The 27,752-nt window shown below is 41.4% G+C and overlaps 1 protein-coding gene across 2 annotated transcripts; it reads left to right on the forward strand.

The window, feature by feature from the left end:
• Positions 1-27,752, forward strand: LOC115571833 (vinculin). Of its 2 annotated transcripts, none has more exons than XM_030401467.1 (21): positions 1-361; positions 11,562-11,632; positions 14,076-14,226; positions 15,779-15,887; positions 17,040-17,162; positions 17,307-17,467; positions 19,797-19,890; positions 20,015-20,162; positions 20,748-20,901; positions 20,991-21,166; positions 21,765-21,955; positions 22,578-22,777; positions 23,823-23,951; positions 24,089-24,238; positions 24,398-24,506; positions 24,589-24,891; positions 24,985-25,109; positions 25,220-25,405; positions 25,494-25,697; positions 25,836-25,940; positions 26,038-27,752. In XM_030401467.1, exons 1-21 carry the CDS (start codon positions 194-196, stop codon positions 26,182-26,184), a joined length of 3,204 nt encoding a protein of 1,067 aa, XP_030257327.1. In that variant the 5' UTR covers positions 1-193; the 3' UTR covers positions 26,185-27,752. The 2 variants fall into 2 exon arrangements, with proteins under 2 accessions (XP_030257327.1, XP_030257328.1); XM_030401468.1 differs by having other exon boundaries at positions 2-361; positions 19,800-19,890.

The following is a 27,752-nucleotide window of genomic DNA, read 5'->3' on the forward strand; positions in this document are numbered from 1 at the left end:
TAGGGAGTTTTGTACGTTGATGGTTTCACAGGGGTAGTTGTAGTCTTCACACCGGAGGGTGAAACTGTCCTGGAAGAGGGGCGCTATCGGGATTGTTTCAGGGCTTTTGTAGCGGGAGTTTGGGGAGAAAGCTGCCTCGGGTGGTAGGAGATTTACTTCTTTTTCTCTTGGATAGTGCTCTAAAGTTGCCACCATGCCGGTTTTCCACACGAAAACGATAGAAAGTATCCTGGAGCCGGTGGCTCAGCAGATATCCCATCTGGTGATAATGCACGAAGAAGGTGAAGTTGACGGGAAAGCTATTCCAGATCTGTCGACGCCGGTGGCTGCCGTGCAGGCGGCTGTTAGCAACCTGGTCCGGGTGAGTAACTTGCCTCTCGACCTGGTGAAAGTCTGCCTAAACTCGGCGGCTGCTGTGGGCTACCTGTCGCTCTTTGTCCCACACAGTCCGCTCTCGATTTAACTTACATGGACGTTGAAACACAACACTTTGACGGCTTTGGCTAGCTCTGTTTTAGGTGTTTAACAGACGAAACTATAAATGCAGGTTAGCAAAGTTAACTTTAAGTTGTTTGACTCGGGGCAAAGGGCAGTGACGCCCTTTTCCCCTTGAAAAATATGTCCTGCCTCCTCTGTAGCTGACTGCCATATCTTGACGTAGGCACTGCTGCTGCTATGAATGAGCCAGGTACTGGAGCAGGCTACAGTGATCACCTTTTTATTCAACCCAGTTTATAAAAAAAGAAAGAACATAAATTACACGTGTTGTCACTGAATATGACTGTGTATTTGAATATGAATGAATCTGTGTGTAGTGTGTCAGGATCCTCAGTTTACTGAACCATGTAGTGGGTGGGGCAGCCCAGTGCCCCGCATGTCATTTGAAACCAAAACTTTCAAACGGATCAATATACTACTACTACACTACTGCACAGGAGAGGTGGAAAGGGAAGCTGGAGAAATGATTGATCACTGAGTCATTGATATTAAAAGTAAGCTGTCAATGCTTTGCCAACATGATGAAATTATGTCAAGATAGGACTAGGAAGCGCCATCAAACCCTCCACCAAGGCTGCACAGTTGTGTGCCAAATTGTTGATATGTACACAGTGCTATGTTGCCTTCTGTGACCCATCAGATTTTCTGACCTGATAAGGGTTCTCAGCCACGTTACTTCTCCAGAAACACTTCACTGTCACATACTGTGTTTTAGTGGGCCCAAAGTGATGTCATCAAATTGCTTGTTTTGTCCAACCAAAGCCAACAGTCTAAAACCTGGAATCAGGATCAGGAACCTGGAAAAGGCTGGAATTGACAAATGTCAGACGTTTGTCCGTGAAAAGTGACTTTAATGGTTTATAACATTGATATTGGTATTTAATTTCCCTCCGATTGAGTAATTGACTCATTGTCGTATCCATTGTATGGTCACTTGGCATCAAAGAATCTGATTGGTCAGAGATTCTAGGAAACACAGAATCCGGATCCAAAGTAAATATAGTGTAATCACTTGTTCTTTGACCCATGGCCTAGAACTAAGGACCACAAAATTCAACCAAAATTAGAACCTGCCAACTAACAAACAAGCATACTGGACTAAAAATATATCCTTCCTGGTATAGATACAGTGTCTGTAATTTTGACTCACTCTTGACGCACTATGACAAACGCTCATACATCCTCATCTAGTTTGTGCTCCTGATATTTTTCTTCCCACACCGAGCAATTAAAATGTCTTTGGAGCTTCTAATTTTGCTTCCCCAGACTGTCTCATGCATATATTAAACAAGTTCCCCTCTTGACTAGATGCCACTGTGGTTTCAAGTATATTTAGAGTTAAAAAGCGGACGTCACCGCCGTGGTGTTCCTCAGAACTCCATCATAACTGTCATGGCAATAAGTGAGGAAATGACAGTGTTTCGTTTCCTCAAATTTAAGCCTTATACTCACCAATACATGGAGGTTTCCTAGAAAGGAAAGAAGGATCTGTGAGGGGGATGTCAGATATTGCGGCTTGAAATGTGAAGAAGAGATGAAGACTAAATTAGGCAGACCTGGACAGACTTGGTTGCTGTGTGGTGTTTTCTCTGTCAGCCTGGCCAGGCACAGAGCCCCTGACAGTTGTTGGGCGATACGTCTGGACAATAGCTTTGGCGTCTCCTGTCAGCAAAGGAATTCTTCATTTGAAGGGATTGCCTACCATTGGCCCGCAGTGTATTTGGTAGGTTTTATGGCCCGTAACCATTGAAAGCTAGTTGACTTCCTTCAATGCGGTTGTTTTTCCTCAGTGCCCACTCTCAAACTATAGGTCTGGACCCCATTGTGTGCATAATTGTCTACGTCTACAAGACTTCCTTCCTCTGAGGTGCATTACAGAGAGGTGTTTAGATGGTGTGTAATGGTTTTGTTTGACATCATACCTTGAAAGAAAACCCTCTGACGTATCTTATTGTAGTAATACCTTTGAAAACAGTTCTAAATAAAACTGTTGACCACAACCTGTTGTAATAATTCTTCACAAAGTCATGTTTCTGGTTTTATAATCCGATGTAGATGAATGAATGAATGAATGAATGAATGAATAGATGAATAATGAAGAGATCTGCTTTTAAAAGTTAACAAGGTTGTTTAAGGGTCATTGAAGATGCACAGACTAGTCTGTCCTTCAAAGGAATTCTGATGATGGGAATGTTAAGCAAACACTTTTGCACACCCCATTTTGTATTTCTCTACTAGATATTTTTGATGAATAGAAAAGGATGAAGCCACAGAGAAATAATACCTAACTCTGCTGAAGTTGGTTTCCTTTATTTGCATTAATATTTTAGATTATTTGTATTAATATGTTACAGATGGACATCCTTCTTTTATTATTCCCCAAACCCAAAGAGCCCAAGAAAGTAATGAACTCGGCTTTAGATACGGAAACATGACATTGTTACGATTTAATAAAACATTAATGGAGCACTTGTCAGCATTTCCTGACGCACGAACTGTCCTGTGCACTCTCAGCTAGCTTGGGGGTGAGATAATCCAGCCCTTCTGGACATTCTGAATTGTGATCAGATGTTTCCAACAGTGGCATGAATGAATGAACAGGCCTGTAATTATTTCCAGTTGCTGTAGCAACATTACAACATGGACACTGTTATGATTTCATTGAAGTTAAGAATCAGATGTAATTTCTTCTGGTTTCAATCCCACTAGTCCCATGAGTCATACACTGCAAAGCCCAAATGAGAAAATAAACACGCTGTGCGGCTCTTATCGTTGACTTCTTTGTCACTGAAGAAACTGAATACTGTCTAGTTGTTGCTACTTTGCCCATGCAAGTTTTCCCGAGTTTGATTGTAGCATTTCCAATATTTGCACGAATTGTCAGACACTCAGTTGAAGTGGTTCTGTCAAACAAAGTTAATATCTAACTGGAGAGTAAATTACTGTCAAGGAAAGGATCATCTTTGCAAGGGAAAGGGATGAAGCTGTCTATAGTGTTTCTGTAGACATTCTCAGGGCGGGGCTGTGTCAGAGAAAAGCGATTTACCTCATTGTCTGTGTTGCCCAGAAAACCACATGTTGCGCAGACTTCCTCCATCCTGAATTCTGTTCCAAATCTTTTGAGCCAGAAGTTAAACACAGTTAATCAAGGTGGATTTTGGATGACAAACGATTGTTCCTTTCCAATGACATATTATAATGTTCGTTTCTGGTTACTTTCTATTGCCAGACCAAAAAAATGGAAGATGCTTTTTAGGATGCTCTTGGTCTGTCTGAAGAATTCTTGTGCACTCACTGTGACAAATGTGTAGATCATTAAATAATTAATTTGAAAGGGCCTAATCTTATTATTCCAGATGCTTGGAGATAAAAGTGCAGCCCCTGTAAACTGACCCAGTATTTCAATCGTAGCTTTCTGAGTCAAATATGTCAACTCTGAGCGAGACCCCTCACTGGTGATCAACATCTCTGACTTCAGTGTTTCCTGATTGAGGCAATGAGCCTGATGAATGCCACAATTAAGGATGAATGTGAGGAATGTGAAGAATTCCCAGCAAGCAGGAATGTGTCCCTGCTCCGAGGGGGGTTGAGCTGATCCTGAAATGTTGAGTATGATCATCAATTTAGAAAGGTCCCTTCAGTGTTCCTGTGTTTATTAGAGCATGACCTATATAAGATTTTTGGAGCCAATTGCAATATCGAAATTTCTTGCAATAATGCTTAAAATGTGGTTAGCAGACACAACATTTTATATTTAATTATATTAAATATTTTGTCCAGTGATGAAGCTTGAGATTGCTGAAACTATTTTCTTACAGGATGTGGCTGGCCATAGACAATGAACGTGTGTAAATGGTGTGTTTGGACAGTTCAACAATTGTGCAATAAACAAGCCCTGTGGTTATTGCATAAATAGCTTGTGCAACAGTATCATAAAGTGAGAGAAATAACTACCGTCACAGCAGGGCTCAACCAACTCCTATTTTAGCCCTTTAATGTGAGGCAGCTCTGATGCTTTGGTTTAATTCCAGTTTTGTCTCATATTTGTCTGGTTTTAGGTTTCAACTTTCAAGTATGAAAAAGTGCTTGAATCATTATGAAACTGTTGCATTTAAAACATTCGGAGCAAATATGTGTGTACCGTCTACATTACAGCTTAACAGGCATAGAAATGTTTTTAATGTATATCAAATGATTCTGAGCGTTAACATATTTTCTTGCTAGGGTAAATGGAAGAACAACTTGCTTCTCTGTGTCAGCATTCATTCTTTTGAGTTGACTACACAGGCCCTTTTTATGTCAGGCCTGTTACTTCATTATTTTTATAGCTCCTTTTTATAGGCGTGGGATAAGGAAAAGAATGCCAGTGATGTACGGTCCTGGAGCGGATCAAGTTGTAAGTGAAAGTCTTCCTATTTGCATGGATAACAAGACTCACATGAGTTGTAGAGATGCTTCTGAGTGCAGATCACTCTGTCAATCTTTGGATAAAAAATTCACTTCTTACATCTTCTGCAGTGTTATTGAGGTTACAAAATACCACACTTTGCTTTGTGCAGTGGTACCAAAGAAGAGCAAATACTGGACGTTGGGTTCAACTGTAGTCTATCTGAAAAAATTCTAATACATTTGACTTGTTCTAGAGAAAACTTCTGCAACACACTCTTAGTGTCCTCAGCTTCTCAAACGGTAAGAGAAATACAGCAGGTACATCAAGTGGACATTTTCAAATAGCTTAATAAGCTACTTACATCAGTATTTAATGAGCTCTTGAACAGTCATTTCAAACACCTACTTCATGAATCCTTTACAGATGGGAAACAAATGTATTGTGTTCGTTAACGAAAGTGCTTGAAGGCATACAAAAGAAAATGCTTCCTATTACCTGGTACTCCTGCTTCCTGCAATTTATCAAGGGAAATCATTTCATGCTGCAAACCGTTTCGCTCTGTGATCTTGGCAACCATACAGCGATCACAGTCTGAAATGTTTGTGAAGTCTGTAGTGAAAAGAGATCATCTAGTCTTGAGAAAATGCAGTGTTGTGATATGGGCTCAAACTGCACCTGTAGTCTGTTTTTTTGTCATCAGTCGGATATAAATTTGTCATAATGGGAGGACACGGAGGAGTGTTGAATTGATGAGGAAATGCAGGAAGCCAAGTCAGGAAGACCCGGCAGCTGTCGGCCCCTCTCAGGAACAGGAGTGCGAGCCAGGGAAGGGAAACCCCTCTCCCTCGGCAATTGTGGTTGTAGACCATTACAAAGGATACAATGGAGTAGGGCTGTCACTTTTTCCAAAATAATTGAGTTTAAATCATGATTGAGAACAACAGCTAACCTGATGTGCCAGATAGTTTGCTCCACAAATCCATTTGGAGAGAAGCCACAAGAAACTATTTGGAATAGGACAGGCACTTCTAAAAAATGCTTGGAAGTTGATTGCACGATCCATCTGTCTGTCACGGTGTTAAAAGATTCAACCAATCAGATCACTGGTTGGAGATTGCTACCACCAGTCGAGCCAGTTCATAAATCAAACTCTTTCTCTTCTTTCACTGAATTAGACTCTGCAGTTATGTTGTAATTGATGCTAGCAGCATCTACGCTAACCTCTTAAGGAGCTCTCATAGTAACTGCATTTTTGTATCTCCTTGGACTTTTGGAGCAGGAAACAGGCTAATATGGCCCACATAATGTGCACCTACACTCATTAGAAAATTGGCAGTACCAAGTCGGGAAAGACCAATTACATGGCTGATTATCAGATCTGACATTCAGCATTTTCCCAGTTGTTTTGATTGATTGCTGATAAAATACATTTCTGTAAAATCTGTCGGCTTTTGATCAAACCATGAACGTTTGCCCCCTTTTCTAATGATCGTTTGAATATTTCAAATACAAATGATTGTCCCCAAATGCACTGAAAGTTTTAGTTTCATTCAAAAGCAGCCCATAGATTTATGGAATATTGAAACACCTGACTGGATTCCTGGTTTTGATGTTGTCATTTCCTGCCCCACCCTACCCCAACAGAAGGAATGTCTTCTTTTGCAATCCTTGTTCTGGTAGAAAATGACCAAGCCTTGCGTTATATCGACTCACTCTTCTGCATCTTTAGACAGGGATTCACACTGATGACTGCCCCTTCCTAGTAACACTGTACAGCTGCTAAGCTCCAGTAACATGATATAGATAGTTGTGATATATACTTTGTGGTTGCAGGGCCTGTTTTGCCATGACCAAGCAAGCCATTTGATTTGTGACTTTCATCGCCTTGGACACCCCATATGTCTTCCTGAACCGAACTGATAAATCATGTTACATGGCAGATGTACTGTCAAGGCGTTGACCTTCAGTGCAGCCTCTCTGCTGACCCTCTGAGTCATTATTAGTCAAAAGTCATTTGATATCTCAGATCACAGTACTTGCTGGTTCTGAGACTATTGATCAAGGGTAGCTAATGGAGTGCTGCGCCATCAATTTGGGAGAGCATGTCTTATCAGATTGCAGTCCAAAGTCACTTAGAGTGGGAATCAGTGTCTGAGTTGCACTTTGAAGAACTAGGCCTGCAGAATAACGTAAGGTTTATTTGTAGGACATTGCTAAGGGCAGCGGTGATGGCGCTTGCCAGAATTTTGCCATCATAGATCTTAGTGGTCGCCATGACTAACACAGCATTGTGCTAAAACTACCCAACATGTGAAAGGCAGACTGTGTCTTGGCAGTCTTGAGGCTTTCAGAGTGGCCTTTCTTCTGCCGGCAGAGCGATGGGCTGCTGTCAACAAAGCTGAGTCTGTTCTAAAGGAGCAGCCACTTTATCAAGCTACTTCACAACACAGGGTTTCCACACAGCACTCTTGGATGGTAAAAGGGAGTGTCAGTGTTTCCACTCCAGACATGAATGGTAAATGAGACTGTCAGGCCACTAGTGTGGTATGTGACAGCCTGGAAGAGGATGACACTGAATCAGTGAAAGGTTTTAAAAAGAAGCTGGAAGTGAACCTTCCTTAAAGTGGTGAGCTAGAATCTTTTCAAGGAACAGGATATTTGTGTTGTGGTTTGGCCCTTAGGTCTCGACTCTGATTAAGAATGAGTTGACACTGGACGGATGCAAATTAAAGCACAATCATTGTGCAGTGACTATAGCTGCAAGGATTCATTGATTTATCGATCAGATTAACTATTTTTTGATAGTTGATTAATCATTTCAGTAATTTCTGAAGCAAAAATGTTGGTTCCAGCTTCTTAAATTTAAAGATTGGCTCCTTTTCTTTTTCATTAATGCTAGTTATTGAATAGTCTTTGGTTTTTGGACCCTTGGTTGGACAAAAGAAGGAATTTGAAGATGTCACCATAGGGCACGGGGAACTTGATGTGCATTTTTCACAGTTTTATGGACTTAATGGAGCAGATGAATCCATAATGAAAATAATTGTCACTAGCAGAAAAAACGTGCAATTTGAAGATTTTCAGTGAATGCCAGTGATGTATGATTTTCATTTACTTTGCTTCATAGTAAATTATTAATCTTTTCAACCAAAGAAAAGTCCACTAGTTGAATCAATAATTTAAATAATCTCAAGTTACACCCTTAATGTCAAGTTTGGTCGGTGTTGGTATCATAAGAATGTGATCCAATATTCGGACGGAGGCTCAGAATAGCGAGGAAGGCCAGGCCTCATGAACTGCTTGACAACAACAGTTATGAACTCGGGTCAGTGTGCTATTCTTGCAGTGAATTGTTTGGATCGCTGTATGACTGCAGACTGTTTTTGAACTTCAGACAGCAGGAAGTGGCTCCGCAGGGAGCAGGAAAAGGAAGACAGCGATGACCTGTTGAATCCAGTACTGAGAGCCTCAGCTCTGCTTTGTTTCACTCTTGCATGATGCTTTGGGGAGAAAATGACTCAGCACTCGTTAAACTCAGCTTTTGGCCTCCACATTGTTGGCCAATAGTGTAGTCTTTCTTCTCCAGTTTGTTCAGTTTAGGTCATGTCCAAACTTGACTTGATCTTATATAAATCTTTGTTTCGTGTTGACAGTGCTGCGCTCAGATTACTTGAGTTAGCGTGTCAGTCAGACCTGCAGTTCACTATCTTAAGGAAAAGTAAGAATGGTACTATTTTATGTAGGGCTGCATATTTATTGAAGTATGATCAAAATCTAAATCATTGATACTTCTATTTATTAATAACAGTGAAATGTGTGACAATACATCATTTAGATGAAGGACTAGTGCTGCAGAGATGTCCTGGCCTACAAATCTTGTTTGCCAAATGTAAGAAAAACATTGTTTTGGTTTTTTTTCTAAAGGCCCTAACAAACGTCACATAATCGTGATATTATATGATGCGATAGATAATCATTCCCACCTATCATGAATCATATCCCAAACGTTATCACAGTATGGTTTGTATGTAGCTAATGTTTAATGTAGCTTCTGCTTTACATGTCCTTAACGAAATCTGCACTGATAAGCTACCTCAAAAAGCTTTCTGAAGACACACACAAACTGCAAATTGTTTAAAAGTATTGTCACCACCCTTCACTCCTATATTAGAAGTCACAAAGCAAGAGAGTGGTATTACTTTCTTAGAGGAGGTTACTGTGTTCTGCAGTGCTGTCAAGGATGTTAGGTCTTTGTGTTAACTTCCTGCCCCCTCAGTCCTGTTTACTAACCTGTCAGTGCCCTATATCCCTGGTCTGCACCTCCGCTGCCCTTTAGGTGAACAGGACAGAACAGCTTTAGTTGTTGCTGTTGGCTTTTATTCAGAGCCACTAGTTGGCTGACTGTCAGGGTGGTATATGTACACTGCCACTTTGCTCTGAGATGGGCAGCCTCTGCTAAGCTCCCATTTTAGTTTGGCACAACCTTTGGCCCTAATTTATAACCCCTCAGTTACTCAAGAGTCCCTCTGGTCCGTTGAAAAGAGAGTGAGGAGATGTATGTCTGCTCTGCTCCATTACAGCCTCCACGTCAACCACCTGGAATAGCTCTGCTACTGCCTGCAGTCGGACACGTTGACAAGCTCTCTTAGAGTGCTCACCACAGCATCAAGAATACATCCCAGATGTGCAAATAAATAGCAGAATTGACCTTTTTTGAGTTTGATTTCCAGTAGCGCTGCGTTAGGGTCGTGTTTTAAGATATTTAAAACACGACCCTAATGCTAACAGTGCCATCTCAATTCCAAGAGCCTGGGTCAACCTCCTTTTTGGAATTTAGTTTCAGTACTCATTTCCACCTTGTTTTGTATATGATCTGTTACCTAAATTGGATATCAATTAAACCTTGGCTAGTTTATAGCCTGTCACTTTGCAAGATTGTGCAGCAAAGTTCAGCATGGTGTAACATCTTGAAAATATTATATAATGCTAAATAGTGTGTGTGACAGTGAGGTAATCCCCAATGTTATAAACATTTGTTATGATAATAATGTAAAATATTAAATAAAAGGTTTAATATCTCCCTAAAGGGCAGGGATGCTGCTCATTTAACCCAGTCAGCGTGATCTGTGTCCTGGTATGAACGCCTGTGATCTCTCACCCATGGCAGCTCAACGTGGGTGAGTTGTGTCTCCCTACAGAGCTGAGGTCATAATGGGGGAGGTGAGTCATTTTGGCATTTGAGGGAGAGGAGGCGTTCAGCTGCTCTGCACATTATAGCTGTGCTGAGGCCTGGCATCCCCCCAGCAGCTGCCTCTGTGAAATGATGGTCCGCTGGACAAGTAACAGGGCATCATTCTGAAAAACTGCATGATTAAAGACAAAAATCCCACAGGGGGAAAGTTGTGAGTTTTTACTCAGGCATATGACATGCTATTGATGTATAAAATGAGAGCTCAAGTTGCATTAAAGCTTGGGGAATTGGATATCATTGAGGCAGCACAACTGTGGCAATCCTGTGAAACTTTGTGCCAGGGCTGAAAGTGTTGACTGATACAAAATCCTCATGACTGATGAACTAGTCATCAGGGCTTTGGCTGAGGTGAGGGTGTTTCCTGTCTCCACGGGAGACATTTTGACCACCTTTGGTGCCGCCTCTCTCACTTTTGAAATATGATACAGTTGCTAATTGGCTTGTCATTTATAAAGAAACAATATGTGGCATATTCCGTTTTTTTTTTTTGTTTTTTGTTTTTTTATGAAATCGATGCATTAGTTTCACAATGCAAGGTTTGGGTTATGTTATAACCTAGTAGTTTACAGCGTCCTTGTCAGAATTCTAGCCATATGCATAATTCATGACAAGGACTCCAATATGAAAAAATATAATGGATGAGATGGTGGCAAAGAACTTCAACAAATCCATTTGTTTTTTTACATGCTAGAGTGCATCATCATGATTATACCATGGCCACAAAAAAAGGAAGATGTCAAGAGAAGCTTATGATTAAAATAGAATCACAAGATCAAGTGTGAAGTTTTTGCGCTGTTCAGTTACTGCGGTTAAAGCTGTTGCACTGATTAAGAACAAAAGTTAGACTGTTTCAGTTGTAGCTGACACTGCTTAACCATTAGAAAATGGAATGACTTGGATTTGAGATTGGATTAATGTAAAAGCCTTGTTTAAGGAAATATGTCAATCAAACTAATGACATAATTTGATACTGTGGTTGACTTAAAAAAAGCACTTTTCATTCCGTATGTTTCGGTTGCACATGAATCCATGATATGCAGCAGTGATCACAATGTCCTGCAATCAATTCAAGACAACAAAAGGCATCAAAGAATATTCATCTAAAACCATTTACAGTAACTACTACTAAGGGATCCTGTATGGTGGCTCAGTTTTAGGCGTTTGATCCAAACACTTTTCACACGTTTTCACCCTGTTCGCCCAAATCACCTGCCACAGTTTCCGCCTCCGGTCCTCCCACGACTGTTGTGCAAAAGTTGGATAAAGATTGTTGTATAAAAGTGATTGTTCAGCATCTGTTATGACACTGTAATGGACCATTGACATTCTCAGGTTGTGACTGTTGTGTGTCAGTGATACATAACCTCATTATTTCCGTAATATTTTATTGACTTTTGCTCATAAAGATTGTTTGTTTTCCAGGTTGGGAAGGACACTGTACAAACCACAGAGGACCAGATCATGAAAAGGGACATGCCACCAGCTTTTATCAAGTAAGCGCAGAAGGATCTCGCTGCAGAACCTCTCAAATGTATTTGGATGACATGCTTCTCTCTCTGCAGTATCTGGAACCCACTAGCCTCTCTTTGGCTCTCCTTCTCTCTTTATCTGTTGCAGTAATGGCTGGTTCTGCCCAAGCAAAGGTCAGACATGGCATGTTAAGTGCCTCAGAATCTTGCCCTGGTGTAACATAAATACTTTTTTTCTTTGCACACAGAGAATTTCCTTTACCCTTCAGGAGAAAGGGCCACAATCTCATACATGCCCTCATGTATAAAAGCCACTGACTGCTGCTGCTGCTTCTTGTACATCTTAAAACATAAAACACACAAAAACATCTTCCTTTCGATGTGGAAAAAGAGCCATGTATGTATATATTTAATCAAAGTATTTGTTTATCTGACTCACTCCACATCAGATAAATCATTAACCCGTGCCCAGCTGCTTTCTGTTCGTATCACATTCCTTTACCGCTCATTATTATGAGACACTACAGTCGAGGGAGGGAGGGGCGGGACCCGGGAGCCCCCCCAAGGTCAGGGATGAAACGTATTGGCAGGCGCAGGTCATCAGGCTCAACACATTTGGCGCCTCGAAGTCACATCGTCACCCTGTCGTCATCCATCAGCACATGTGCTGGAATGCGTCGTCTCCACTAAATATAGTGTCTGGCGGGGTCCGGTTAATGCATGGCTGTTTTTCGCTGGTGCACGCTGAAGGACACTGCTGGCTGGCCCTCTAAAGACACACACACACACACACACACACACACACACACACACACACACACACACACACACACTCTCATGTCAGCCTCGATGACATGCACATACATTAGCCTTTATCCTGCAGGAGACTTGCTCCCTCAGAAGAATGGAAACCTCCTCTTGTTTGGCCCCTTTGCAACGCTTTTAAATGTGGAAAACGCCACTAATGATTCCTTGTTACCGTGGCAACATTTGGACAGTATACTGTGGGAACTAGTACATTTGTCGGTCTTTGGCTTGTTGCCTGTTTCTATGTGCAGTATGGCTGTTATGACACCATGCAGGTGGCATTTACAACATTGAATCAAAGGAGCGAGCCTGCGGGTTTGTGCTGCTCACTGCAGTTCACTGAGTGCATCACACCAAGAAAGCAACTATCAATCATTTACATTTCTGTGGAAATAGGGGTTAAATTGGGCCAGAGCCAGAGAGCCTGTGAGAACAAGTTGCTTTTGTGCTCATGCTGCAGATGCAGAGTAAGTCCAAGTCAAGTCATTTTCAATTATAGGGACAAAATGACAAATCAGAAAAATACCTTCATAAGACTTTACAATCTGGACATCACACGACACCTTCTCACCTTCGTACCTCAACCATTAGAAGAGTTAAATGGTTTCATTTTTTAAACAGCCCACAACTTCCTTCACCCATATCCAACTCGCTCAAAAATTCCCTGAAAAATGAAACGGCAAATCCATTCATTTGAATTTGTTCTGCTTTTTGGCAAATAATCTTCACTTAGATATGTCACAGTAGATTTCCTCTGGAGCTTTCGGCTCACAAAATGAGACTTAAAGCCAACTACTATTTCCGAGGTCAAGCCTAAACCTTCAGGCTCAATTTATCAGGCTGTTTCCTAGTCTCTCTTCCGGGTAGTGACAATACCACAACACATACAGTTTACTCCCTTTTAAGTCCCTTAACAATGTACAAAACAAAAGCTAAAAGAAATGTCTGCAATGAGACCAAATATTGTTCTTATTCTGTAAAGTATGTCTGCATAAATTACTTACTAAAAAACAGAGTTAAGATATGTAACAGTGTATTCATGCATGCTGCACTGTAGCTTGTTTTAGACAGTATTGGTTAACGCACAGGCTGCTAATCGCACAAAGACATTTTGTAGCACAGGAAGGAAACTACTGATAATAGAGACTCCCTATTTTCAGTTCACTAATCTTATGTCACATCCGTTCTGTGTTACTTTAGAGCATCACTTACAATACATTTTAAATTATTTCAATACTTAAAGTCATATATTAAAAAAAAAAACCATGAGGAAATGTACTGTTAGGCTTTGATTTAAGGTGTAAAGGAACTGATTTCTAATTCCCAATTCAAACCCTGCAATGTATGGAAGCAGATATAAAAATAATTCATCTGGGATTTAGACTCCATCCACTCATATAAGTCCTGCTTTAAAGATGATGAAAAGAATATAAGAAGAGGAAAAGGAAACAGAGTCATGCTTGGACATCAGCTACTGTGCGTTATGGCTAGCTGTATTCGAAGCTTCCATCTGTTTTTGCTGTAGGCAATTTGCTCCCTCCATGTGTAATGTCCATCTGGCTTGTTAAGAGCTTCCTATCATCAGCATGACTTGTTCTGATGATTTCCTTTTTTTTTTTTTTTATCGGCCTTCAAATCAATCGTCTTCTGCTTTCCACAGAGTGGAGAATGCATGCACTAAGCTGGTGCAGGCTGCCTCCATGCTGAAAGCCGACCCATACTCGGTTCCTGCTCGCGATTACCTCATCGATGGCTCCAGGGGCATCCTCTCCGGGACCTCTGACCTCCTCCTGACCTTTGATGAAGCCGAGGTACTTTATTTTGTTTGACTCATCAGTTTACCAGCATAAGTTTGCTTTAGATACAGTGTCTTCAGTTTTAGAGGATTAATGTTGGTGAAATGGTTTTCTGCATTTGGCAGGATGCTCTACAGTTCTCCCAGTGCATCAGCTTAGCTTTATTTCTCTTTTTTTTTTGTCTGGACTGACCCTGATGTTTACAGATGATGTAACAGATGAATGGAAATGCGTCAATGCGACATCACATCCTCTGCACTTGGCTGGATATAAACACAAATGAAAGCAGGGAGCAGACCTGGTGATAAGCTGATTGACTGCAGCGCAACTAGATACCAAACCAGGAATTATGGCCCCTGCACGGAAGTGACTGTGCCAACAAGGAGCCAAATATGTCCTGAACAAGGCTGCCAGAGTACACTAGAGTGGAGCTTGAGCATGCAAAAATAAATAGTGATGCACTAGATTGCAGTAATATATATTGAAAATGTGTGTATATTTGGACTTAATTTCAACTTAAATTAAAGTTAAATTAAATACTTATTTTTGTATGTACATAAATACATTTACAGTAAAGATCGCTGCCCAACTTTCTCTGACAGGGTTTATTTTCTAACCGTAAAATATCCTGCATTATTTTGATAATCAAATTTGGATGGTTATGTGCTTCCTTGTTTGTCAAAAAGTAAAAGGCAGAAAAGAAACCAGGAAAACACGACACCTATACCATGCAGTTGATATATGGCATCATATCATGAAAACAACATAATGTCTGTATATTGCAGATACCCATTTAAACTCACGTTGTCAACAGATTTTTATTTATCTCAAAAAATAGTGTCATCTGCGTCAAAACTCGAGCATTGGTAAGGCTGTCAAAGATAATGTGTATTGTAGCAAGGTCTAGTCCGAATTACTTGAACAAAACACTTCTAATCAGTAGAAGGCGAGAAATGGACAACACGTAGATGAAATACCTTGTAATTGTGTTAAAGGTTGCACCATTGATTTTCATTGAGCGGAAGCTGAGCTGAAAGGGCTTTTTAAAGAACACTTCGGCATCGCAGATGCCTGCTGCAACAGGTCTGTTTGCCCTTGGGTGCTGTAATGCCTATAAAGAAGATGGAAAGCTAGATAAATATACCACAAGTCTGTGGAACTCTTACACAAACTCTTCCTAAATCTTGAACCAGGCAGCACTATCATATATCAGGCCCATCGTTCTGTTCCTCTCTTGGACAGAGAGTATGAAAAAAAAGATGCAGATCGGCTCTCTGGGAGCAGACATCAGGCTGTCTGCAGCAGTCAGCAGGAGTCATCAGTCAGCGGTGCCATCATGTTTTCCAATGCAGCTCAGGCATCGCTCTGTATAACAGTTCACATAAAGCTGGAGTGAAGCAGGACAAAGAGGCTGGAATGTCAGTAGGCAGCATTATCAGAGTGTAATTAGAGAGAATGTGAATGGGAAGGGACGGGCTGTGTTTGCATAATCACTTTTTCTCTGGGAATGCTGCATCATTGTTTTCCACTTAGCTTTTGCTGTTGTTTTATCTCGTCATCATCACAGGTCCGCAAAATAATCCGTGTGTGCAAAGGCATCCTGGAGTACCTGACGGTGGCGGAGGTGGTGGAGTCTATGGAGGACTTGATCACGTACACAAAGAACCTGGGACCAGGTCAGTCTGCTGATGCGGTTGCAGCAAGATCACGTTGTTAATTTCTTGACCTGACAGTATGTCAGAGATTTGCTGTCAGTGTTGACAGATTTGAGGGTGCTTTTGCTGGAGTGAGCATTTTGTTTTTGCTATGTTGGCTTTTGTTTGTTGTTTCGAAAGTATAGCTCAAAATTTCTACTTAATCTGGCAAAAGACACGTTTTTTTCCTTCAGTGAATCGTTATGAAGTAAAAGTTGTTTGCACTTGTTTAATGGCTATAAAATAATGACCCCATCAGTGTTTACACTGGTTTCCTATAAACTATTAAATGTGCAATTTGATCTGACACGGGGCACAAAATCTCCGAGGAACATTATTTTATTCATCAATTATTCCTTTATTATCTAATTTTTAAGGGTTTTCATGTTTTTATATCAGTAAAGGATTGCATGCCCCTCCACATGATGATTAAAATCTCTGAAGCTCTTTTTGGGAGTGTTTTGAAATATCGTCACGCTAAAACAATTCTGTCTTTCAGTTCCTGAAAGTAGAGTGCAACTGCACCAGAGCAATCCTAGTTGATGATCTCATTACGTGCTGAATCTATAATCCTAATGAGACGATGAGCAATTATCCAGCCCTTTTTATTGATTCTATGAAAGACTATTTAGATCCTCATAAACCCAAATTTAGAACGTTGTGGAGATGTGAGGAAATGCTTGCAAGCAAAACAGCAAGCAGTATAAGCAATAATGCAGGGTAGCTCAAAGTTGAAATACATGATAATAAACTTGCTATAACGTCATGATTAACAGACGGTTAAAAGCATTTACAATTGATTGAAACATGACTTAAGATAAGGCCTTTGTAGTGTAGTTGTAAGAGAGCAACAACCTATTCTGTGAACAAGTACCATGATTATGAGTTCAGATTGAAAAAGGATCAAATATCAGGCAGAAGGAGGAATAAAAGCCAATGCTGGTCCCATCTCACGCTCAATGATGACCATTCGACCTTTTGATGAAGATGGCAGGGTGCATGCATTACTGTACAGACAGTTACAGTAGAAGTACAGCACTGAACTATTACTTTTTAAAAATAACACTCAAAGGCTTTTAACTAAGTAATCGTACTCCGTTCCTTTCCACCTCTGTTTTATTTGCCTGTATCCAGGAATGACAAAGATGGCAAAGATGATAGATGAGCGACAGCAGGAGCTGACGCACCAGGAGCACCGTGTGATGTTGGTCAACTCCATGAACACAGTCAAAGAGCTGCTGCCCATCCTCATCTCAGGTAATCACACACTTCTTCATGAAGAGCCTCGTTGTTGTTTTATACGATGCTTGTGTCCATTTCTTCATTACTCCATTTTCCACACAATTACATATTGAGCTGCAATATCGTGATGTTTATTGTGAGTTCTGTTCCATCTTTCAGGAATCAAAATCTTTGTGACAACCAAGACGTCTGGCAGCCACGGCGTGGAGGAGGCCCTGAAGAACCGTAACTTCACTTTCGAGAAGATGAGTGCGGAGATCAACGAGATCATCAGAGTGCTGCAGCTTACATCCTGGGACGAGGATGCGTGGGCCAACAAGGTACGTGCGATAAATTATACACGCCGAAATCACATGCACACACTTTTTTTTATGAATATACTTGAGCAACAGGAGACTGCTTTGCTCTTGGAGTGTTTATGCTTTCTTTTATGGATCACAGCTGGAAGCAGTGTCTGTACGAGCATAGATTGAGTTTTGTCACGCCTCACTGTGTTCTCGCTCACTCCCAGAATGCCTTTGGCAAGAGGCCGCAGACCATAGACATTATACAGTGATGTTATTCTCATTTGGTGTATTTTTTTTTTTAACAAGGCATGCACTTGGTCTCATCAGGATGACTTTATTTCAAGGTGTGAACAATGCTTTTGCTATATCTCTACCTTACAATGTTTAAAGAAGGAATGCTTTAACTTTCTCTCTGTCTCCATGTAGCCGGTTCAATCTTTTGGCTTCTTTTATGTAATTTCTCCTCTGCCCTGCACGTTCTGCTTCTTTCCTGTCCCGACACTATTTCCTGTGCCACTACCTTTTCTTTTGGTGACACTTTTTTTCCTGTTGGTATGTCCAGTTCAACGTTTGTATTTATGTCGTTCTTCCTTTCTTTTTACTGTTTCTTTCCCCCTTCACCCCCTGTAGAAGGTAAGCCCTCACCACTCTCGCCCCTTGGTTGTGCAGCAGCATGTCTGACAGATGTGTGCGCTGTCTGCTTTGTGGTGCCATAGTGTGCTTATCAGTAGCGAGGCAGTTCTGAGGTTAAACTGTTGACTATTATTAGAGTGTATTAGCAGTTTAAATATTTTTGTACTGCTAATGGAATGGTGTTTATTGAGCAAAGTGTCGAACAGGTTGAATTTCTGATGTGATGACGATTTTACTATGGATATGTTTCGCTTCATGACATTGTATCAGCATCTATGTGTCCTCCTCCTATGTCATTTTAGCCTCACCATTTGCATGTCCTTAACCCGCCTTGATTATTGATTGACCTGACTCGTGCGGTATCGATGCGGGTGTCATTAATGAGATTTCTCTCAGCATTCACCTGACAACTTGAACAGCCATAGGAGGAGAGCGCATAGAAAACCTGATCTGGATTTTTGTTGTATGAGTGGCTCATTTTTACTCCCTGAACGCTAAACATGCCTTTCACTTCCCATAATCCCCATTACTAATGCCATGAACTACACCTCGTCTAATCTCTAAGTAATACCAATGTGTGTTTGATTATAGGCTTTGGCGAATTTGTGTTTGACAGGATCTTTGCACTCGTATCAAACACAGTCTTTCATGTTACTTCACTCGCTTGTTCACTCGCACACACAGGTGGTTAGTGACAGAACAGCAGCTGCACATGTTTGAACAGTACACTAATACACCCACACGGCTCTGGTTACATCACTTCACACCTTTGTACTTCCGGTTTCTTTCTTTTTTTTCTTGTTTTTTTTTAAATCCCTTCCCTTGTGCACTCCCTGTTACTAACACAAACATGCCTGTTGTTTTCTTTCATTTTGACAATAGGTTTATTGTGAGAGGCTCAGACATATTTTGTGATGAATGTCTTTGAAACAAGCAGCAGAGTTCAGAACTCTTGCTGAACTCTGTGGTGGAGATTTAGACAGCATTATGAAGGATAGTTACTTGGGTTTTCTCAATGTCTATTCTCATGTCTTCAAAAGAATAAGCTAATTTCACTGCTCATTCATCCGCTCTTGTTCTCCTGCTTTGCTACATGTCCGACAGGACTCTGCTTTGTTCTGCAGACTCTGACAATGAGGGAGCTCATTGTCGAGTTAGCCGCTGTTGGACAGATTGTTTGTATTTCCATCCGCTCTGATTGAGATACAATGGAGTGCCGTTTGGCTTTTATAACATGACACGCTCATTATTGATCATGTGAAAGGATGATGGAAACAGCATGTGATACATGGTTTGTGCCTGACGGATGTTAGAGATGCTGCACATGAACTTTTCTGTGTGTGTCTTGAATAAGTAAACCATGTGACTTGCCCGCTCCAAGCTCAGTTTCTATGAGTCATCATGAACTTATTTTTAAATATGAATATATTTATTTAACAACATGCTTTAAAGAGGTGCTTATTCTTAAACAGACATACTTTTTCTTTTACCTGAAGTACTAACCCATTTAGACTGTTTTGGTGCAAGTTGATGAGTTTTTGAGATTTCTGCGTTCTCTTGAAAAAAAAGAAATAGAAGACCTTGGCATGTTTTGCTCAGTGTGAATGTGGTGATGAGGTTATGATTTGTAGAGAAACATTTATTCATGGAATGACTGATCGAGTCCTTTCTTAGTTTTCTTTGCATTGATTCCCTTCTAAGTTATTCATCATTCTGTCTTTTCAACCCAAAGGACACAGAGGCCATGAAGAGGGCTCTGGGGCTTATCGACTCAAAAATGGCCCAGGCTAAGAACTGGCTGAGGGATCCGAATGCTCAACCAGGTAATACATTTCCACATGCTCCTCCTTTAACTGTTCGTTCTGTCGCAATCATGTCCTCAGGCCAACAATCCCGTTGTATCTGGTGACATAATTGATGCGCTGACTTTGTGCTGTGTGTTTTCAGGGGACGCAGGCGAGCAGGCTATCCGCCAGATCCTCGATGAAGCTGGGAAAGTGGGTGAACTGTGTGCTGGGAAGGAGCGCAGAGACATCCTGGGCACAGCCAAGACGCTGGGCCAGATGACTGACCAGGTGTCTGAGATGAGGGCCAGGTAACCATAAAAACACATTTTCTTTTTCTGTGTCCCAGTTACAGCAAGATAACTCCCCTCACATCTCGCACAGCCAGTGTCTCTTTTATGAGCGGATCTTGTGTTCTTGTTACTGTGTGTTTCCTTGATACTATAGCCAAATCTTCATTGGTTATATGAACAGTATTAATATATGTTTCCTCGTTTCTGTTGTTTCATTTTCCGTCCTTAAAGTGTAGGCAGCGTACGGCAGTAAGCATATTGGAGGGGATTATAGTGTGTAAGAGTGGAAGTGATATTCATCTGACATGAAATCTGATCACAAGGGACCCTGAGTCACGCTAGATTTAAAGCAGCTGTCTGGTATTAATCCATAATCTACTTTAACCCCTGGTTGATATACTCGTCTGAAAGCTGAGAGATGCCTCTGAGCCTCGTCTGGAAATTGGGACATTAAGTTAGGAAGTACTATTTTTAAAACAGGAAGACCGTAAGGCTTAAAGTTTTGAGTCAACAAACAAAGAAGAGTGCATGTGTGGCCTTTTTGAAGGCACAGCGATGCTGCAGTTTATGGAATCCATGTGTTTTCCCTTCTGTCCACCCCAGAGGTCAGGGCGCGTCCCCAGCTGCCATGCAGAAGGCACAGCAGGTTTCCCAGGGGCTCGACGTGCTAACCGGCAAGGTGGAAAATGCTGCCAGGAAATTGGAGGCCATGACTAACTCCAAGCAGGCCATCGCCAAAAGAATCGATGCTGCTCAGGTGAGTCATTAACTACGGCTGCCTTCCAAAAACATGGACTCTCTACATGCAGGTATTTGATGGTTTTTCGTGCCATTCTACACCTGCAGAACTGGCTGGCAGACCCTAACAGCAGCCCAGAGGGAGAGGAGAACATCAAGGCCCTGCTCACTGAGGCCAGAAAGATCGCAGACATGTGTGAGGACCCCAAAGAAAGAGAGGACATCATGCGCTCTCTTGGAGAGATCGCTGCCATGACTGCCAAGCTGTCAGATCTCAGAAGACAGTGAGTTATTGACTGTTGGAAATGTTGCATTATTTATTTATGCTGAGCTTGTGTTTTTTTTTTTTTGTCAGAGCCCGACTTTCTTTCTCTCTGTCCCTACTGATCTAAATCAAATTGCATCTGTTTACCAATGTTGCTGGGTGTTTGTTTTATCATATGCAGGAAAATGTGAGAAATCAGTGTTGAGTAATGTTTAATCAACTTGGGCTTGAAATCAGTTAGTTTTGTTGGGGTTTTTTTCTTTTCTAATTCCCCTACAATAATTCTCTTCCTAAATTTAAAACCTGCACACATGATTATTCTTCGTGTCTGAGCAGATTTGGTGCCACAATTTAACTGGAGCTGTTCTCATTCCTCTTCGTAAAAGTTGACTGCAGGAAAGATTTTGTACTTCAACAGGAATAGTACTAAACTAATTTTCTCCCTAATTTTACTACATTTTAAGGTGAACTACTCCTGATTTGGACTAAACTTGGCTGCGTGGAAGTGCTGTTAGTCAAACTATTTGCTCTCTAACTCTAGCTGGCCATTTAGAGGCCTCATGTCTTCATAATAAAACACAACCGCAGACATTTTTGCTTTTTTAACTTCCTTATAGGGGTAAAGGTGACACTCCTGAGGCCAGAGCTTTGGCTAAACAGATCGCAACAGCCCTGCAAAATCTGCAGTCCAAGACCAACAAAGCTGTGGCAAACAGCAGGCCTGCAAAGGCAGCTGTGCACTTGGAAGGAAAGATCGAGCAGGCGCAGCGCTGGATCGACAATCCCACCATAGATGACAGCGGCGTGGGTGAGTCTGACTCCCATCCTTCCCAACTTCCTCCTCTGTCTATCTTTCTCTCACACTCTTTCACATTCTTTCCACTGCTCCTGTGGTTAAACTGCAGACCAGACACTTTGTGCACATTGCTTTCTACTGTACACGCCATTCCACAATGCTCTCCCAACACCGTAATTAGTGTTTTGGCTCGTCTCCTCTCAAACCTGGACATCGTTTTACATGTTTACACTAGAGCTGCAGGCTGATTGGTTAACACAATATAATGGAGTCCATGCTTATAAAGAAAGAATATGAAATGATGCAGAAGATGCAATACTTGGCTCATCCCTGTAGTGTTGATACAAGGTACAACTCAGGTAAATACAAAATCCACTTTGCATTTAATGGGCAGCTGTTTGCAGGAAGTTTGATACTGGCAGCTCATTTTATAGTGAAGAAATGCAGAAATAATTGACAATGTCCTGACGTCACATAAATACCAGGAGCTGTGGATGGCTTGTCACTTTAGTACACAAGTTTATCAAAGCTGATGCTCTAGAAGACTATTGATAACAAACTATTAAAAGGATTAGAATGTTGTTGTTGTTTTTCGTGGATCTTTATTTTCTGTCTATATTTGTGTGTGTTTTAGGTCAGGCAGCCATCCGCGGGCTGGTGGCAGAGGGCCGCAGGCTGGCCAACGCTCTGCCGGGCCCCTACAGGCAGGAGATGCTGGGTAAGTGCGAGCAGGTGGAGCAGCTCATGGCCCAACTGGCTGACCTGGCCGCCCGTGGCGAAGGGGACTCCCCGCAGGCACGCGCCGTGGCTCAGCAGCTCCAGGAGGCTCTGAAAGTAAGACTTGTCACGTTCATTCTCATTCAGATCTGTAGCTTCTTTGATAGATCAGGATTCAGTCACCGACACAGAGGAACAACCCCCTCTGCTGGTTAACAGTGGTGGAAGAAATACAAGTAGTGCAACCATAATGGGAAAATATTCTAATTAAGAACTGGTTAACAAGTATTAGTGGTATGATATGCAATTGTTAAAAGTAAAAGTACAGTACTCATCATGAAGAATGTACCCTATTACCATTGACATTTAGAAGACGGAACATATACAATGTGCAGATAAAAAAGAAGAAGTAATGGAAATGTCAGAGCTACAATTTTGTGATTTCATGCTTTCAGTTGAATTTAAAGACTAAAAGCTGCAGGCTGAGAAACTCTAAGAAGTCATTCTGAAACAAGGTCTTCATGGTTCCTGAATAGTCTGCATTGTGTAGAAGCCACATTTTGAGTTTATGTCATTCAAAGCTCTAAATTTCAACTAAGCTCTAAATCTGCAAGTTGGGTAGGTAATACAGCTGTTCAATATAATCTAATGGAGCTAAATGTGTTTTATTGTCAGAAAAATGTTTGGAGCAAAAATATGAATTCTCCAAAAATAAAAATGTAGAACAGTGATTTTTCCCCTTTAAACTTCTCACGTGTTTTTCATTTCAGTAAATATTCTACTGATCCAATATCTAAGTCCAAAAACTTAAAACAGATTGGTCTATCATAACTTTGTTTTAATTTTTTCCCTCAGTTATATCTGGTCTCCCTGGTATATACAACTGCAAATAAAGTAGATGATGTCATATATGATATTGTATCAGCCAGAGAGGTCAAAGAAGTACTTTTACTTTACTACTTCAATTACATTTTGCCTTGTAGGATTTTTCACACAGAACTTATTTTACATTGCCATATTGAAACTTTTACTTAGGTAAAGGATCAGAACAATACTTCCACCACTGATAGTTGTATCCCTAATCATATTCTAATACTGTATGTATTTTATCAAAGTGAAGCACTGACTGACACTTTTAAAAATGTGTTTGTCCTCTTCCCAGGAACTGAAAGGAAAGATGCAAGAGGCGATGACTCAGGAGGTGTCTGACATCTTCAGTGACACCACCACTCCCATTAAGTTACTGGGAGTGGCTGCCACCGCCCCTCTGGACGCCCCCAACAGAGATGAGGTCAGTGGTCAGTCACCCTCCTCCTCACCGTGACCTCACTGCACCGAGCCTCCTTTAGTGGTGTTATATTTGCCGGCAGGGTGTTGTTTTATTTCTAACAAGTCTTTTGGATAATTGTTTTATTTGATCATGTGTAGGTCTTTGACGAAAGGGCTGCCAACTTTGAGAACCACGCCAATAAGCTTGGCACCACAGCAGAGAAGGCTGCTGCTGTCGGCACTGCCAACAAGAGCACCGTGGAGGGAATCCAGGCCGCCGTCAAGTCAACGAGAGACTTAACACCACAAGTATGTCACGGTTTAGTGTTTATATCTGTTTCCGTTTGTGTCTGCCCTCCACTCCGCATCACGAGTCACAGAGCTTAAGTGTTTCTCACTTCTCGAGCCAAATCTGTAGCAGTTTTCAGTGGGCTGACAATTAATAGCTCGGAATGGTTTTTTTTATAGGTGGTATCTGCTGCTCGTATTCTGCTGAGAAACCCTGGCAACCAAGCTGCATATGAACATTTTGAAACCATGAAGAACCAGTGGATTGACAATGTGGAGAAAATGACAGGTGAGGTTTCTTAAAGATGCCTTTAATTATCTAATCCAAACTATTACATTCCTTCCCGTATTAAGATGTTGTGCATGTTTAGGTTTGGTGGACGAGGCCATCGATACCAAATCTCTGCTGGATGCTTCGGAGGAAGCGATCAAGAAGGACCTGGACAAGTGCCGTGTGGCCATGGCCAACCACCAGCCTCAGATGCTGGTCGCCGGCGCCACCAGCATCGCCCGCAGAGCCAACCGTATCCTCCTGGTGGCGAAGCGAGAGGTGGAGAACTCTGAGGATCCTAAATTCAGAGAGATGGTGAAGGCCGCTTCTGACGAACTGAGCCAGACAATTTCTCCAATGGTGATGGACGCTAAGGCGGTCGCTGGCAACATCCAGGATCCAAGTAAGTTGATCTTGCAAAAAGGATTTAAGATTATGTGTTATGTGTTTTTGTAATCCTCTGATCATTAATGAATGTTTTTTTTGTTATTACCAGGTCTCCAGAAGGGCTTTTTGGACTCAGGTTATAAGATTCTTGGTGCTGTGGCGAAGGTCAGGGAGGCATTCCAGCCTCAGGAGCCAGACTTCCCACCACCTCCTCCTGAACTGGATCAACTTAATGTGAGTCCTCAATTGTGCACAACTTTGAATTTGGCAGATTATCTTAAGCTATTTTGGTTCAGCATCCAAAACAACCGCCACACCATAATTACTTTAATTTGTCCTTGTAGCTTAATGATGAGGCAGCACCACCCAAACCTCCTCTTCCTGAGGGTGAGGTTCCTCCCCCAAGGCCTCCACCCCCAGAGGAGAAAGACGAGGAGTTCCCTGAGCAGAAGGCTGGTGATATGGTCAACGAGCCCATGATGGTGGCTGCCAGGCAGCTCCACGATGAAGCTCGCAAATGGTCCAGCAAAGTAAGCACACACTGAAAACACAGTATTGGACTTTTACTTTGAAAATCCAACACTTTCATATTGATTGCATTCCCGTTGCACCTCTTAGGGAAACGACATCATTGGTGCTGCCAAACGAATGGCTTTGCTCATGGCTGAAATGTCTCGCCTGGTGCGTGGAGGAAGCGGAAACAAGCGCGCCCTCATCCAGTGCGCCAAGGACATCGCCAAGGCTTCTGATGAGGTCACACGGCTGGCCAAGGAGGTGGCCAAGCAGTGTACTGACAAGCGTATCCGGACCAACCTGCTCCAGGTCAGTTCGGCACTTAGTCATTATATCCACCTTACTGATGATTAGTATTAAAAAATCTCAGTGTGTTACTATTTTATAATACTTATAGCCACCATTATAGTTAACAGTATTGATTTAGTCTTTCCGATCTCATTTCAGGTGTGCGAGCGCATTCCCACCATCAGCACTCAGCTCAAAATCCTGTCCACAGTCAAGGCCACCATGTTGGGTCGTACCAACATCAGTGAAGAGGAGTCAGAACAGGTTAGCAATCACCAATTATGTTCCTAAAATAGCCTTTGATAAAAGGATTATTCCAGTCTCCCTCATTTTTTTAATCTTGTTTTTTTTCCTTCAACAGGCTACTGAGATGTTGGTCCACAATGCCCAGAACCTGATGCAGTCTGTGAAGGAGACGGTCAGGGAGGCCGAGGCAGCTTCCATCAAGATCCGAACAGATGCGGGCTTCACCCTCCACTGGGTCAGAAAAACCCCCTGGTACCAGTAAGAGGAGGGCTGCTGCTCCTCTGCTTCATGCTGGTTCCATCCAGCCGTCCAGGAGGACATTGAATGGACAGATATTTAGTTTGTCAGAGCTATGAAATCGGCGCCCTACACCCTAATGTGGGCAGAGTTTCTGTATTAGTCCCATGTCCTGTCTGTAACATTTGCTGTTCTGGTAGAATGTAATGTTATGGGTTAGATTATTACTGGGAGTTTTTTTTCTAAAGTGTGTAAAAAATTTGTTTTTAAAGCTTATATTTTGACAAATCCCAGGAATATATATACGGTATGTTTTGATTAGAGGTTTCATATAATGCAAGGTTGTTTTTTGGCCTCTTCTAGACACAAACCTTAAGTTAAAAATTTGAATAACTAGATTTTTTGCAAACATTTTTGTATCTTTGTACTGATAATTTTATTCTCACTATCAGTCATTTTTCGCCTTTTGCTAGGATAAGCACATGAACTCGAGGAGTTGTTACAAGTACAGTATAGGCCTACGCTCAGCACATGCAAAATATATTCAGTGGTATTATGCCTGTTTACACTATTCTTATTATCACAAGTGAAAGAGAAAAACACTGTTTATTATTTCACATACTGTAATGCAATTGTAGCGATCTTTATTTTCTTACAAGTTCTGCCAAAGATATTCTGCCATGAACTTTTTGAAATAACGTCTCTCTCTGGTTTGCAGTAAATTTTTTGAGCTTTTTTTTTTTTTTTTTTACACAAACCTATTAAAGACGTTTACCAAAATTTCTACCAGCAGCAGTTTAAGATGAAAAACGTCTTTACAAGCTCACATTTGACTCTTTCTAGGTATGTTTAACGTTTCACATGTTGCTTTGAGATTACACGTAAGAAACAGGCTTGTGTGAGGCCGAAGAGCCAAAAAACGATTACGAAGACTTTCACAGCGAGCTAACAAAAGCACCGTCTTATTAAGAGAGGCTCGTCTTCATTGCTGTTTTTTCTTTTCTTAACTCTGCACACGGTTGTACGCCTCATGTTGTCTCGTTGTGCACAATCATTTTTTTTAGTGATATATGAATTGCACACTTCTCCTAGGTAGTCAAGGGAAATGACCAGAGTTTAGAGATGAAGCCAAGTGTCATCTGCAGCTGGTTAAAAGAAAAATCTCCATTGTCTCAACACTAAACGATAACTGGCCACTGTTTTGTGGCAACTGTAGTTGATATTTTGAAACATCTGAAGACCGTTGCCGTGAATGTGTCTTTTTAAGTATCTAATACCAACTGATGTGCCTTTTGCAAAAGAAACTTTATTTGCAATTGATACAAGTTTTAATTTCTAGATGATTTGTATCATTTGTACAAGGTGAGATCGTTTTGATATGTTCAAAAACACTTGGTGTACACGGTTCTTCTTTAAAGTTACAACCGCTTCATGACTTTTAACTTCCAGTCGGATTATGCTCTATGCAAACCTTGAGAAAGTTTGTCGAAAAACATGATAATTATGCAACTTGGTTGGGTTTTAAACAGGCCTTAACGACATTTTTGCTGAGGCACTGTTCACAATTTTGTAATAAAGCATTTTATAACACTT

This window comes from Sparus aurata, chromosome 20, assembly GCF_900880675.1.
Source record: "Sparus aurata chromosome 20, fSpaAur1.1, whole genome shotgun sequence".
Taxonomy (NCBI): domain Eukaryota; kingdom Metazoa; phylum Chordata; class Actinopteri; order Spariformes; family Sparidae; genus Sparus; species Sparus aurata.

Excerpts from the sequence above, each read along its gene's own strand:
- LOC115571833 (XM_030401467.1), top strand. The coding sequence starts at position 194 with ATGCCGGTTTTCCACACGAAAACGATAGAAAGTATCCTGGAGCCGGTG. Across the intron at positions 24,239-24,397 it reads CGAGAGACTTAACACCACAA|GTGGTATCTGCTGCTCGTAT; the intron begins GTATGTCACGGT and ends TTTTTTTTATAG. Across the intron at positions 25,698-25,835 it reads TCCGGACCAACCTGCTCCAG|GTGTGCGAGCGCATTCCCAC; the intron begins GTCAGTTCGGCA and ends ATCTCATTTCAG.